Source organism: Panthera tigris, chromosome D4 (genome assembly GCF_018350195.1).
Source record: "Panthera tigris isolate Pti1 chromosome D4, P.tigris_Pti1_mat1.1, whole genome shotgun sequence".
NCBI classification, from domain to species: domain Eukaryota; kingdom Metazoa; phylum Chordata; class Mammalia; order Carnivora; family Felidae; genus Panthera; species Panthera tigris.
The window spans coordinates 85773818-85786671 of NC_056672.1; the positions used below are offsets into that span (position 1 = coordinate 85773818).

Sequence of the window (12854 nt, forward strand, 5' to 3'; positions counted from 1 at the left end):
GCTTCTCCTTATCTGTCAAAGGTGCTAACTCTGTCCCGCTCCCCAAGGTGGCCACAGACCCTTGTTCACTGGCCCTTGCTGTTTACTGGTGAGTCTGTTTTTCCCACCCTACGGGTGAGGAAACTGAAGCTCTGCTTGCCTTTCTTGCGGTGTGACCAACTTCAGAGTTAACAGGGGATTTAACTGGCAAGATCCTTGGAATTTAACCCACGGAGCAGGGAGGTGACACGGGGTGGGGCAATTTCCTTCCCACCCTGAGTCATTTCCTCCCAAGCTCTGGACTCTCCTCCCACTGGTACAGGACAAGGGGTACCCTGGAAGCTGCTGAGGTGGGGCATTCCCCGTGCCAAGTGCAGCCAGGGAGCCAGACTTCCCGGCCTGGTGAGGAAGAGGCTTCCTGACTTGGCGGGGAAGCAGGTAGGCTCCTGGGGAAGAAACACGTGGGCAGGTTAAATGCCAGAAGTCTAGCCGGCTGTGGGCCCGGGGAGGGGCCCAAGGACCCAGCCTGCCCTCGAGTCAACAGGTTATGGGATTGTGGCAGGGAGAGGAGCCCCAATCCCCACCCCCAGACACATGACCACACTTCAGACAGGCTTCCAGAAAACACATGTTTACCCGTACACTCCAGAGGTGGCCCTGGCAGTCACAGTTCAAAGGCCCCTTCGCCCAACGAACCCCAAGCTCCAGCCTGGGAAATGTGGCACCAAAGGCAGGTGGAGGGGGGACACTGAAGAAGGACCAGGGCTGTTGAAAGATCGAAGATCACAATGCTGGTGAGTTGAGGGGCCATCAGCCCCGGGGGCAAAGGCCACTGGACAGACCCAGAGCGGGGGTGAACCCCAAAATGAAGATTTGGATTACTCAGAAAGTGGGGTGCAGGGAAGGGCTGCAAAGGTCACCACAGTCCTCCTCTTCTCCCCCTCAAGTCAGGAGGCCTAAGATGGCTCCAAGTGTCCCCAGGGTAGGGCAGAAGGGACCTTAGGTCCACTAGGCATGTGGCAGGAGACAGGATCCATAAATTAAATGTTTCTGGTGGAGTGTGGAACAGAGGCCCGGTGAGGGCCTTGTGGCTGGCTAGGCGATGGGGCTACTGGGTCCTCCACGATGGGTGGGCAAACACAATGGGCCTCTTCTTGGCCCAGCGGGAGAACACGGCCTTCTCAGTGATGAAGCGGTGGGCGCTGCGGGGCGCCCGCTCGTGGGCCAGGTACATCTGACATTCGTCCAGCCGGCCCTTCTCAAAGTAGTGGTAAGGCACCGAGGGGTGGCTCTCCTCCCTGCAGGTGGGGAAGAGGGACAGGCGTGGGGCACCTAAGCTCGCCTGCCTCCCGCCACACCCTGCCACCTACCACGACCAGCCCCTCACCAGGGACTCCCCGCCGGAGCACCCCCATGCCTGGTCCCGGGGAAGGTCAGGACAGACAGGGGAGGCGCAGGGCAGCCCACGGATCCCACGGGCCAGGGTTTGACCCTGGCTCTGGCTCTTGCAAGCTGGCCGCTTCTGGGCTGGAGACGTACTCTGTGAGCATAAATAACCCGTCTGTAAAACGCAGACGGTCACCTGAGACCACGGGTCAAAAAGACGTAAGATTGCAAAGTGCCTTGCGGGTCCTGGGCTTCCGGTGAGCGTCCCGCCAGTCCCCGCGGCTGCACCCCCACCCGCTCATCAGCACCGTGCACACTGGCCATCTGGCCCGGGGCCATGGCAGAGGGCGCACATGGGCTGTCATCTGGCCCACGTGCTCACCAAGCAAGCTCCAAGAGAACAGAAGACAAAGACCCGGGGCCCGTCCTGTCCCTTGTGCACATGTTCCTTACAATAATACTGAACTATTGTGATATCAACAGCAACAGCTTCGACGCAGCTGGTGCCTGATGATGCCCTTCTGAGCACCTCGGTAGATTATTCTCTCTCTAAACGTTTCTACAACCTTCTGGAGAAGGTGTGATCGCTCTCTCTTTTACATATGAGGAAAGGGAGGCCCTGGGCCCCAGGGGTGTCTGAGCCTCAGCTGCCCACGGGGGAGCCCACGCACCCCCTGCCCCAAGCTCCCCCAGGGTGAGGCCAGGACAGGGGGCCCACGGTCCTCCCCGCCCCGGCCTTTCCTCTCGCCCAGGACCCGTCTGGCCTGACCTGCAGTAGCTGTCGCTGACCATTCCGTAGACCACGATCTCCTCGCACAGCTCCAGGGCGAGGATCATGGTGAACCAGCCGGTGCTGAGGAAGGAGCCGGACTGTCTCCTGGCGGGAAGGGGCACAGTCAGGGCAGCCGCGTCCCTCCCCAACGCGGGTCTGAGCAAGGAAGGGGCTGTGCGACAGGCCCAGCCTCAGCTGTCTCCAGGCACAGCGCTGGTCACCCTCCCAGCCAAGGGCCCTCACCTTGACCCCTACAGAGGGGGCCCTGGGGAAGGCTGGGGAGGGGACAGAGCCAGCCCGAGATCAGCAGCAGGAAAGAGGTGCAGCTGGACGCCAACCCAGGCTCGTTCAGCCCCTCACCACCCACACGGGGCTTGAGCAAACCCCCAGACGATCGTGTGAGGCCACCGGGCACAGCGGGTGAGAGTGGGGAAGACCCCTGTCTGAATTCAAGTTGGTCTTCAATTCAAACCCTACATCTGCCCTAGGGTATCAGCTTTGCTCACAAACCTCTCTGAGCCTCGCTGACCCATCTGTGGAATGGGGAGAATTATATAGGTAGTTATGGGGAGGGAACACCGTCAGCTCAGCACCTCCCCTGGTCCCCACACCCAACTGGGAGCGAGGGACTGTGTGGGCAGCCCAGGGCTCAACTCTCTCAATGCTCCCAGACGAGGGCTACTCACATCCACCTTGACAGAAGGGTTATGGGGTGGCTCACTCTTTCAAACTGGGTGGCCAGGAACCTGCCACGGCCAGTGCTAACATTCTCAAGGGAGGGCCAGGAATGCTGAGACAAGAAGGGGACAAAGAATGTCAGGCAGGGAAGGGCACCTTCAGACGGGGTGGTCATGGAGGGCTTCTCTGATGAGGTGACATCCCATCCAGACCTGAATAGCAAGAAGGAGTCAGTCACAGGGAGGCGTGAGAGGAGAACATTCTAGACGGAGGGAAAACATGTATGAGCCCTGCAGGTGAGAGCCAGTGTGGAGATGTGAGGAGGCCCAGAGGACGGGCAGGTTGAGAGAAGGGAGATGATGAGATCACGGAGGCGGGCCTCGTAGGAGGCTTACAGGCCAGGGGAGGGGAGGGACGAGAGCCTGGACTTCATTCTCCGCGTGAAGGGAAGCCTCCATCAGGTTGCAGGCGGTTGGCGCTCAGACTGCAAGGGGGCAAGAGTGGCGGCAGCAAGGGGCCGCTACAAGCACAGCGGAGGCTGGGGCGTAATGGTGGCTTGGGTCCAGGTGGCACCTGTGGGCACAGGAGAGCCAAGAGCCCACCATATGCCGCAGGTGATGGAATGAAAGGAGGCGGGTACAAAGCCCAGGTTTCTGGCTGGGAAACTGGAGGCTGGCGGCCGGATTTCCAGAGCTGTGGTGGGGGTGGGAGGAGCCAGCGTGTGGAGGAGGAGGCTGGGAGGAGTCTGAGTGTGAGATGAAAGGAGATCCTCAACGCAGAGGGCTTAAGGCAGTGCCTGGTGCAGGAAGAGGGCCGTTACTACTGTCGCCGTTACTTCGGTTATCTGGCAGGGACTTCAGAGGCCAATTCAGATCTCAGGGAGTATCCCCTCCCGAGGCCAGAGCTCCCGACACCGCTCCCCGCGGCAGTGCTCCCCTATCCTGTGCTCGTAAGGCCGGCCGCCGTAGGGGCTTTTTGATCTATGTGCTAACTCAACGAACGACAGTCTCTCTGATTCTGTCCCCCATCAGAGGCAGGAGCACGTCTGCCTCCCTCCCTGCTGAACCCCAGCGCCCGGTGGAGCAGACCCGTGATGGACAAGAAGCGGCTTGAGAAGGCAGGTCCCCAGCCAGCAGGGAGACCCCCCGCAGGCCGGCCCCAGGCTCACCGGTTCTTGCCCGTCTCATCCTGGAAGACCTGGTCGCAGTAGGCCATCATGCGCTCCGTGAAGGTATAAACCTGCAGGCCCGGGTACATCTTCGTGAGCTGTAGCAGTGTGCGGTAGGTACGGCCGCCCAGCGCCCGGTCCATGTGCCTGCCCTGGCCCCACACCACGTAGAGCGTGTCACGGGCGTGCTGGAAGTAGTGGGAGTAGTTGCGCAGCAGCAGGGGCACACTCGTGTGCGAGACCACGCGTAGGGTGCTGCGCCGGCCCACGTCCGCCTCAAAGCCCACGGTGGGTGCCTGGTTCATGCGCAGCACGCACTCGGCACTGTCGATCTCCGCGCCCAGGCCCGAGCCCAGCATCTGGCCGGAGCTGGACACCACGGCACAGCTACGGCATGGTTCTCGGACCAGCGGCTGCAGGGAGAGGCAGAGAGGAAGAGAAAGGCATGAGCACACGGCTCCCACATCCCCGTCCCTCCACCCAGTAACAGCCACCGCCTCCACATGGCCCCTCTATCAGCTGCAAGTACGGCGTCAACCCATTTTGCAGGTAGGGAAATTGAGGCTGGGCCGGGGGAGTGACTTTCCCACGGTCACATGGATAGCAAGTGGCAGGGCTGAGACTCTGTGTTCAGAGCCCCATGCTTCCTCATCGGCCACCTTCATGTCCCTTTTCCCTATTGCTGAGGCCCTAATACGCCCTCCATCATGGTTTGTTTGTTTTTTTTTTTAATTTTTTTAACGTTTATTTATTTTTGAGACAGAGAAAGACGGAGCATGAACGGGGGAGGGGCAGAGAGAGAGGGAGACACAGAATCGGAAGCAGGCTCCAGGCTCTGAGCCATCAGCCCAGAGCCTGACGCAGGGCTCGAACTCACGGACCGCAAGATCGTGACCTGAGCTGAAGTCGGACACCCAACCGACTGAGCCACCCAGGCGCCCCATCATGGGTTCTTTATTACGGTTACGTGAGCAAACGTTTATAAAGCACTTGAAGCGGTACTTAGCACACACTGGTACTGGGGGTCATACACGTGCTTGTTAAGTAAACATGAACCTCGGCTCTTCACAATGACTCTTAGGCCACTCCCTCCTCTGCCTGAGCCCCACTCATGTTGTGCCTGGTTTGTAAGTAAAAGAAGGGTCTTTAGTCTTTAGGGTTTCACAACATTGAGAACGTCTGGCTCGGAGCCTGAATCCTGGTTCTGCCACTTCCTCTGTCTCTCTGAGCCTCAGTTTCCTCATCTGTCAAATGGGAATGAAAATAGCATTTACTTGACCAGGTTGTGGGAGGACTCAATTAAAAATGCCTGGAGAGGCGCCTGGGTGGCTCAGTCGGTTGAGCCTCTGACTCCTGATTTCGGCTCAGGTCCTGATTCCAGGGTTGTGGGATCGGGCCCCCGAGTGGGGCTTTGCACTGAGCGTGGGGTCTGCTTGAGATTCTGCCTCTCTCTCCCTGCCCCTCTCCCCCACTCACGTGCATGCTCTCTCTCTCTCTCTCTCATAAAAACATAATAATTAGGGGCGCCTGGGTGGCTCAGTCAGTTGAGTGTCTGACTTCGGCTCAGGTCATGATCTCAGGGTCCGTGAGTTCGAGCCCCACGTCAGGCTCTGTGCTGACAGCTCGGAGCTCAGAGCCTGCTTCGGATTCTCCCTCTCTCTCTCTGCCCCTCCCCCACTCATGCTCGGTCTCCCTCAAAAATAAATAAACATTAAAACAGTTTTTTTAAATAGTAATTAAAATAAAATAAAACTGCCTGGGGAATGATTAGCCCAGACCCAGAGGACAGTGAGGGCCCAACCATCTCATTATCCCCCGAGAAGCTGAAGCTGAGCCAAGATGTCTATAAACGTTCACTGGCGGTCAGGGATCCCAGAAAAAGACTTGCTCCCCACCCCACGTCTCCATGCCCTCCCGAGAGGACACGGGTTTACGATGGTCCTGTATTCCTCTCTGAGATATTTTATATCAGACCTAATGTTGATTTAGGGACTCACAGGACCATTTTCCATGCCTCCAAAAGACAGCACGATTCCTTTATTCTGCCCACAGTTTGAGCCTATCCTGCCCACTATGGTCTATTCAGATCTGAGGTCACTGCTAGCCCCAGGAGATATTCAGCTTGTCCCACGCAAGGGCTTTAAACTATTTAACTGCAATCAGATCTTTTTCCGGATATCCAAAACCTGGATTTCCGGCTTCTCTTAAGAAACCCAGAGGATCTGGCCACCTTGAGCCCATATCCGCATGAGCTCGAGTCTGAAATAAACACTGGCCACCACCACGGAAGATGGGACAGCATCTACCCGGCCCACCCCACCTCTTGTCCCATGTGGCCAAACCCCCAGTGGTTTTACATCTTGATCAAATATTTACATGGCACCTGTTGTGAACACTGGCCACGGATCACCCAGTTAGATCAGCAGAGCAACTCTACAGAGGTAGAAACTACAAGATTCTTGATTCATCGGTAAAACTTACCGATGAGGAGGCAACCAAGACTCAGAGAAACGAAGGCCCAAAATACGTCTCCTCCGAGCCAGGGTCCCTGAACATGCCTCCCTCTGACCTTTGTGCTCAGAGAGCCATCAGACTCAGAGCCGGGAGCTTTCTGTGCTGGGTGTCAGTATGGGATGCCTTTGAGAAAGCTACTACGGGGGGGTGGCCACTGAAATCAGGGTGAGGGGTATAACGTACTCCAATCTGCACCTGACAGAGCAAGCATGGGGAGGGGGGCGTCACGGGGCAGGGGCCAAAGCTGCCTCATCACCCCTGAGCTCCAGCGTCCACGAGAGGACGAAAGGTGTGGGGCTGACATGACTTTTCTCTATCATCTCCATCCCCAGCAGCGATCATCAGCACAAGACAGGGCGCATCCAAGGCACCAAATACACACTTGCCGAATGAATGGATTATGTGCAAACATAGTTACATCTAAAGACAGGAGCACCTGGGTGGCTCAGGCGCTTAAGCGTCACGATCTCACAGTTCGTGGGTTCGAGCCCCGCGTCAGGCTCTGTGCTGACAGCTCGGAGCCTGGAGCCTGTTTCGGATTCTGTGTCTCCCTCCCTCTCTGCCCCTCTCCTGCTCATACTCTGTCTCTGTCTCTCTCTCAAAAACAAACATTAAAAAAAATTTTTTTTTAAATACATACACAGAATGATACACAGATCACCACGATGTGAAGGTGTCTGTCTCCCCCACCAGACTGGGAGCTCCAGGTGGCCAGCCACCCTGGCTGACTCACCTAGTTTACCTCCAGCACCCAGCTGAGAGCAGCCAGACAATATTTATTCAATTAAAAAACAAAAGCAAAAACACTTCTAGAGCGCCTGGGTGGCTTATTTGGTTGAGGATCCGACTCTCGATTTTGGCTCAGGTCATGATCCCAGGTCCACGCTGAGTGTGGAACCTGCTTAAGATTCTTTCTCCCTCATCCTCTGTCCCTCCCCCCTGCTCGTGCTCACTCTCTCTCTCTCTGGAAAAAAAAAAAAAATGACAAAATAAAAAAAAAATAAATCCACTTCCTCTTAGAACTTGGGACTCACAGAGGTGTAGTGACTGCTCAATGTCACACAGCTGGTGAGCAGAGGGGCCAAGCCTGGGGTCCAGGCTGGCCTGGCACGCGCCTGGTTCTCACTTATGCCCAGAGAGTAGGGGGCACCCTGGCCGGCCTGTCTCGACATGTTGTCCGGCCAGCTCACCTTCCCATCTGGCACGCTGCTATATCCGCTGAAGTGCAGGGGCCCTGGCACAGTGGGCCTGGAGTTGGTGGACGGGTGGGGGTCCAGGCAGGGGGCCAGGCAGAAGGACAGGCAGGCCCAGCAGCACAGCAGGATGTAGGCAGCCGAGAAGCCCGAGGAGCACAGGATGACAAGCAGGAGCCGACCCTGGGGGAGACAAACAGTCATGGGGTATGTGCGGGGGGTGTCCCTGGGGCTCCTAGAAGCTTATGCTGGGGTGCCATGCTCCAGCCCCAGCTCAGTAGCTCCCAGAACATCAGCAGAGCCCAGAGTTAACCAGGGCTTCCTCTGGGCTGCTCAGGCCCCGGAGACAAGCCCTTTTATTCTTCCCATGTTCTAGATAAGGGATCCGGGATGAAAACCCGAGGCCGCACAGCATGGAAATAGGATGGGCCCTTCAATCCAGGCTGCAGAGCCCATACTCTTAACCAGAAGCCTAGGTGCACTCTGTAGCCCTGGGTGCAACTCTCCACCCCTCTGGACCTGCTTCCTCTTCTAAAAACTCAGGGCCCGTAGCACCTGTGAGCTTACCGTGAGGCCAGCGGGAACAGTGCTGTGTAGACTATAATGTGCACAAGAAGACGCAAGAGTGGCCCCTCAGGAGGGCAACCCCTCCTCCTGCAGACCTTGGACTGAGGCCACCAGGGTGCCCATCCTCTGTCCCCTCCCCCCAGCTGACCTGGTGCCGGATCTGGATCAGCAGCCCAGGTGAGTAAGGAGGATGGCAGAAAGGGAAGTGTCACTCACGAAATGGTTTCAGTAATTAACAGCTGCTGGTTCAGAGGCTCCCACCTCCAGAAAACATGCGCCAAAGGCCACGTGAAGCAGGACGCCCTCCGGAGGCCCGCTGGGCCTCTTAGGGAGTGCCCCCACCAAGCCTTTCAACGAGGAGCCCCCTGACAGGGGGGCACGACCTGCAGCTGCCATCATGTGCTGGGCCACCCTGGTCACCATCTGTGTCTCTTTGGGCTCTAATATTCTCCCAGCCCACCCAAGGCAGAGGTCCCTCAGCTGGCCGGCAGAACCCACCCAGCAGCTGGCTGATACTCTGAAAATCAGAGGTGGCAAATGCAGCTCCCCGCCCCCGCCCCCCTCCCAGGGCATATCCTGCCGGAGGCCCACCCTTCTCTGCCCACAAGCCACATCAGCTTCTAAAAATAAATCTGTCTGTGGCCAGCTGTGCGGGGGAGGGGGTTCAGCCCCTGAGGCCTCAGGCTCTGCCGGGCATCTGGTCCCCTGCCCACAAGGGGCCCAGAGACCCGGATTCAGGCGGTGGTGGTGGACTCCCCACAGCATCCAGGGTCCTCTCTCACAACCAGCGGCTCCTAAATAAAGTTGAGAGCAGCTAAACTGAACTTTCGCACCATATCCCCCTCCCAGGTGGGTGCCTCACCTGGGTGACCTAGGGGATACCCACAGAGGTAGTACTGTTATCTCCTCAGTACAGGGGAGACGCACAGGGCACTGAGACCAGAGAGGGAACACCACTTGTCTGAAGCCACACAGCCTGCCAGATCAGGCAGGGCTGTGAGGCCAGTCTCCCCTTCCCAGCTCAGGAGCAGTGGGTCAAAAGTGAGTCAGTGCTGGGGTGGGAGAGGCTATGAGGCTGCTGTGCCGGAAGTTCCCCAAGAGCCTTCCTCCTTCCACCACTTACCGGAGCCTTCATGCTGTTGCCGCTGCTCAGCAGCCTGGGGGCTGCCGTCTCCAGGGCTCAGGCTGGGAAGGGGTGGCAGCCAGGCACCTGCCAAGATCCAGAAACTCAGAGCTAGGTCCCAGGCCCCTGAGGAACCTGCCCAGGGAAACTGAGGCAGGGAAGGGTATGGGGCCAGGGTCAAGGCAAATGGCTTTCGGGAGTCAAACGCCTTAAAGTCCCCAAACACCGGACAGCGCTGTCCGCATCCTAAAAGAGCTGGTATCAGGTGACCTTCGGGAAACCTCACACCAACCCAATCCCCATTGTGCAGATGGAGAAAGAGAGGCAGGGAGGGGGAGCCCTCGGCTCAAGGTCACCCATCGAGTCTGGGTCAGTTAGAACCAGCAGCCTGGAGCCCCGACTGCCTCCCCATCCTTCCTACCTCCCTACGGGCGGGAGAAACGGAGAGGCCTGAGGCGGGATAGGACGAGAGATTTCCACCCCTCTCCCAGATTCCACCGCCCCTTCCCCCGGCCGGGAGCTAACCAGACGGGTAGGCTGGGGCGCTCCGGCTGTTCTCGATCCACTGCTCGGAGCTCCATGGCCCGCAAACCGGGCGGGCCGGGCTGGAAGCCTGAGCCCCGGGGCGGAGGCGGCACCGCGGCCGCGGCTTCTGGAGACTGGAAACCGAACGTGCGCCGCCGGCAGCGGGGGCGGGGTCTAGGAGGACGGGGAGGAGACAGGCGCGCTGGGGGCGGAGCCCGGGAGGAGGGAGGCGGGACCTACGAGCACCGCCTGCGCGGCTGGGGAGGGAAGTGCGTGGCTGGCGGCGGGGCCTCCGGGATGGGGGCGGGGCCTGCAGGCCGTGGGCGGAGTCGGAGCCTCCGCATCTCCCCTTTTCTGCCCAACCACGTTTCTCCCAAGCTCCTGCCGGGGATCCGAGAGAAAAGGCTGAGCGGGGGTGGGAACCAGGGCGCCTCCGTGGCTGCCTAGCCTTCCGGACTTGGGTTTCTCCATTTCTGAAATTGGGGGGTGGGTAGGAAAATTAAGCAGGGTCTTGGGGTCAAGCAGCCCTGGGTTTCAGGCGGGTAGGGTTGCCAGATTTAGCTAGTAAAATACAGGACACTCAGTTATATTGGAATTTCAGATAAACAGTGTATAATTGTATTAAAAATCTGACATTCCGGTGTAACGGGTCGTCTTCTATTTTCTCTGTCGACCCTAGCTGGACTGTGTCTGGTGGTGTGACCTACACCTGAGCCTCAGTTTTTCTCCTCTATGAAGTGGGGATAATAACAGCACCTACGTGCCAGTGATACAGTGCAGGGCAGCTGTGACACTGTTAGGATTCGAACCCCGGGCAGTCTCACTGCCACGCAGTGGCCACCTATTTTCACCTCCCAAACACCCCCTCCCAAAGTGTCCTCCAGACCCCAACCAACTCAGTGTTGCACCCCCACAGAGGCTGCAATGTGTCCCATTTGAAGGCCCAAATGGGGTCCCTTGGGGATTTCAAACTCTAGCACGGTCAGGAGCCACAAAGGGTCGAAAGAGCAGATATGGGGCAATAGGGAATAGTGGGCCTGTGGTGAAGGAGAGGGCACATTTTCCATCTGAAGCATTTTTTTTTTTTTTTTTTATATAATGCTTTATGGGCCAGCATAAAGGTCTTACCTATGGAGGTCTTACCACCTCCACCACACCCACCTCCTTCTGTGGGGCCTTCCCCTGAGATCCAGGCGAGGTTCCTTCTCAGACCCCATTTCAAACTCCATTCACCTTTTTCTCAAAGGCTCTGACGTGGGCACGATGCCAAGGTATCCACGTTCTGATCCACACCCAAATCAGCAACTTCCCAAGGCCACCTGCTCAGGTGCAAAACCAAGTCGGCCATGACTCTCCCCGTCCTATTGCGGGGAGGGCATGCTGAGTCAAGCCCTGTCCCTGGGCCTCCTTTGAGCATGGGCCTACTTTGTCCCTGCACCCTAGCCTGGGCATAGTTCAAGGGTGGTGGCCCAAGTTCAAACTCTCTCTGTGGTCTCATTCACACAAGGCCAGGCACACAAAGCCTGAGTCCTTCTGCCCCTGACCCCCAGTCTTCATCCTTCCCGTTTCTCTTCCTCATAGACTCAACCCTAAGGGGACAGTTGTGAGGAATTCCCCACAGATCCATTCATTACCCACAATGGCTGGTGACCTGATGTGAGGAGGATTCTTTCTCTAAAGAGGCAACACCCTCCTGGCCACATGGAAACAAGGATGTGCCCAAATGTCCTGGGCTCCCAGAGCAGATGAGAGTCATAAATCCACAGTAGAACTGACACCGGGAAGTCCTGCAGGCTCAGATAACGCTCTTCAGTTTGGTTTTTGCAAAAGTCCACTCTTTATCCTGACCTACCAGGCCCTGTACAGTCTGAACTCCTGCTTTCTTCTTAATCACCATCTGCTCACCCTGGTCACCCTTCTGACCCCCAATCACACTGAGCTCATTCCTACCTCAGGACCTTTGCACTTGCTGTATCCTCTACCTGGACTGCTCTATTCACATAGCCAGCTCCTTCTGGCCAGCTCCTTCCGGCCATTCAGCTCAACTGTCATGTCACCTCTTCAGAAAGGCCCTGGCCAACTACTCTATGTGACACTGCATGCCCATCCCTCTAAGTTTCACCTTGATTGGTCTTTTTCATAGTAATCATCCAGCACGATGTGCTAGATCATGTCTGTTGAATGAGCAATTTAGGACAACCAGGAGTCCTGGGCCCTGTGAGATCTCCGATAAGTCATGTCCCTCTCCAGCCTCAGGCTCTGGCTCAGCCCATTGTGAGAGACCCCAGCTAGGTGAGGGGCTGAGTCATGCTCATCTGAGTGCAGGACTCTCAGGCTCCAGTCCTGTCAGACCCAGACCCTGGGGAAATGTAGGGCCAAACCTTCTGTGCTGCCCCACGGCCACAGTTTCCTCAACCCACCCACCTCCTGAGTGATGACCTTAAGGCCTCCATGTCTCAACTTCCTGCTGAGCCCAAACAAGAAATTCTCTGTGGCTTGTGCCAGTTCAGAGAGGTTGAATGTCACCCAAGGTCACCCAGACAACTAGGGGTGAGGACAATTGTACACGCATTCCAGAAGCCCACACTCCAGGGCGGTGGCATTCAACTTCCCTTCCCTCTCCCTTCCCTCCCCACCATTTTTCTTCATTTCCTCTAAAGGCTAGTGGAATGGCAATGTTTGGTATCGGCTGAAGGGCTTTCCCAAGCTCAAGCTCCAGTCTTGAGGGGTCAGCTCTTGGCCCACAAAATCCCACCACCAACACACTGTCCCTCCCACAGTGAGATGTTTCTCTCTCTTAAGTGTCAGGCGCTCTCTCTCACCCCAGACCTTTGCCATGACCTTGGCCTGACTCCCAGGGCTGCATCGGACTCTTCTGGTCTCAGTTAAAACGTTAGAGTCAAGTTGTTAGGTGGAGGCCCCTTCCCTCAGCACCATGGCCCCATGCTC

The 12854-nt window shown here is 57.4% G+C and overlaps 1 protein-coding gene across 3 annotated transcripts; it reads right to left on the reverse strand.

Moving 5' to 3' along the window:
* Nucleotides 1–594: 594 nt before the first annotated feature.
* Nucleotides 595–12831, reverse strand: ST6GALNAC4 (ST6 N-acetylgalactosaminide alpha-2,6-sialyltransferase 4). Of its 3 annotated transcripts, none has more exons than XM_042964808.1 (9): nucleotides 12728–12831; nucleotides 11067–11224; nucleotides 9906–10079; nucleotides 9381–9467; nucleotides 7688–7873; nucleotides 3984–4396; nucleotides 2135–2242; nucleotides 1367–1519; nucleotides 595–1277 (listed from the first exon to the last, which is right to left on the reverse strand). In XM_042964808.1, the coding sequence occupies exons 4-9, from the start codon at nucleotides 9390–9392 to the stop codon at nucleotides 1088–1090; spliced, it is 1062 nt and encodes a 353-aa protein (XP_042820742.1). In that variant the 5' UTR covers nucleotides 9393–9467; nucleotides 9906–10079; nucleotides 11067–11224; nucleotides 12728–12831; the 3' UTR covers nucleotides 595–1087. The 3 variants fall into 3 exon arrangements, with proteins under 3 accessions (XP_042820742.1, XP_042820743.1, XP_042820744.1); XM_042964809.1 differs by having other exon boundaries at nucleotides 12735–12813; XM_042964810.1 differs by lacking the exon at nucleotides 1367–1519 and having other exon boundaries at nucleotides 12728–12828.
* Nucleotides 12832–12854: the final 23 nt, after the last annotated feature.

Excerpts from the sequence above, each read along its gene's own strand:
- ST6GALNAC4 (XM_042964808.1), bottom strand. Across the intron at positions 2,243-3,983 it reads GATGAGACGGGCAAGAACCG|GAGACAGTCCGGCTCCTTCC; the intron begins GTGAGCCTGGGG and ends CCTTCCCGCCAG. Across the intron at positions 1,278-1,366 it reads GCTCCGGCGGGGAGTCCCTG|GGAGGAGAGCCACCCCTCGG; the intron begins GTGAGGGGCTGG and ends CCCCACCTGCAG.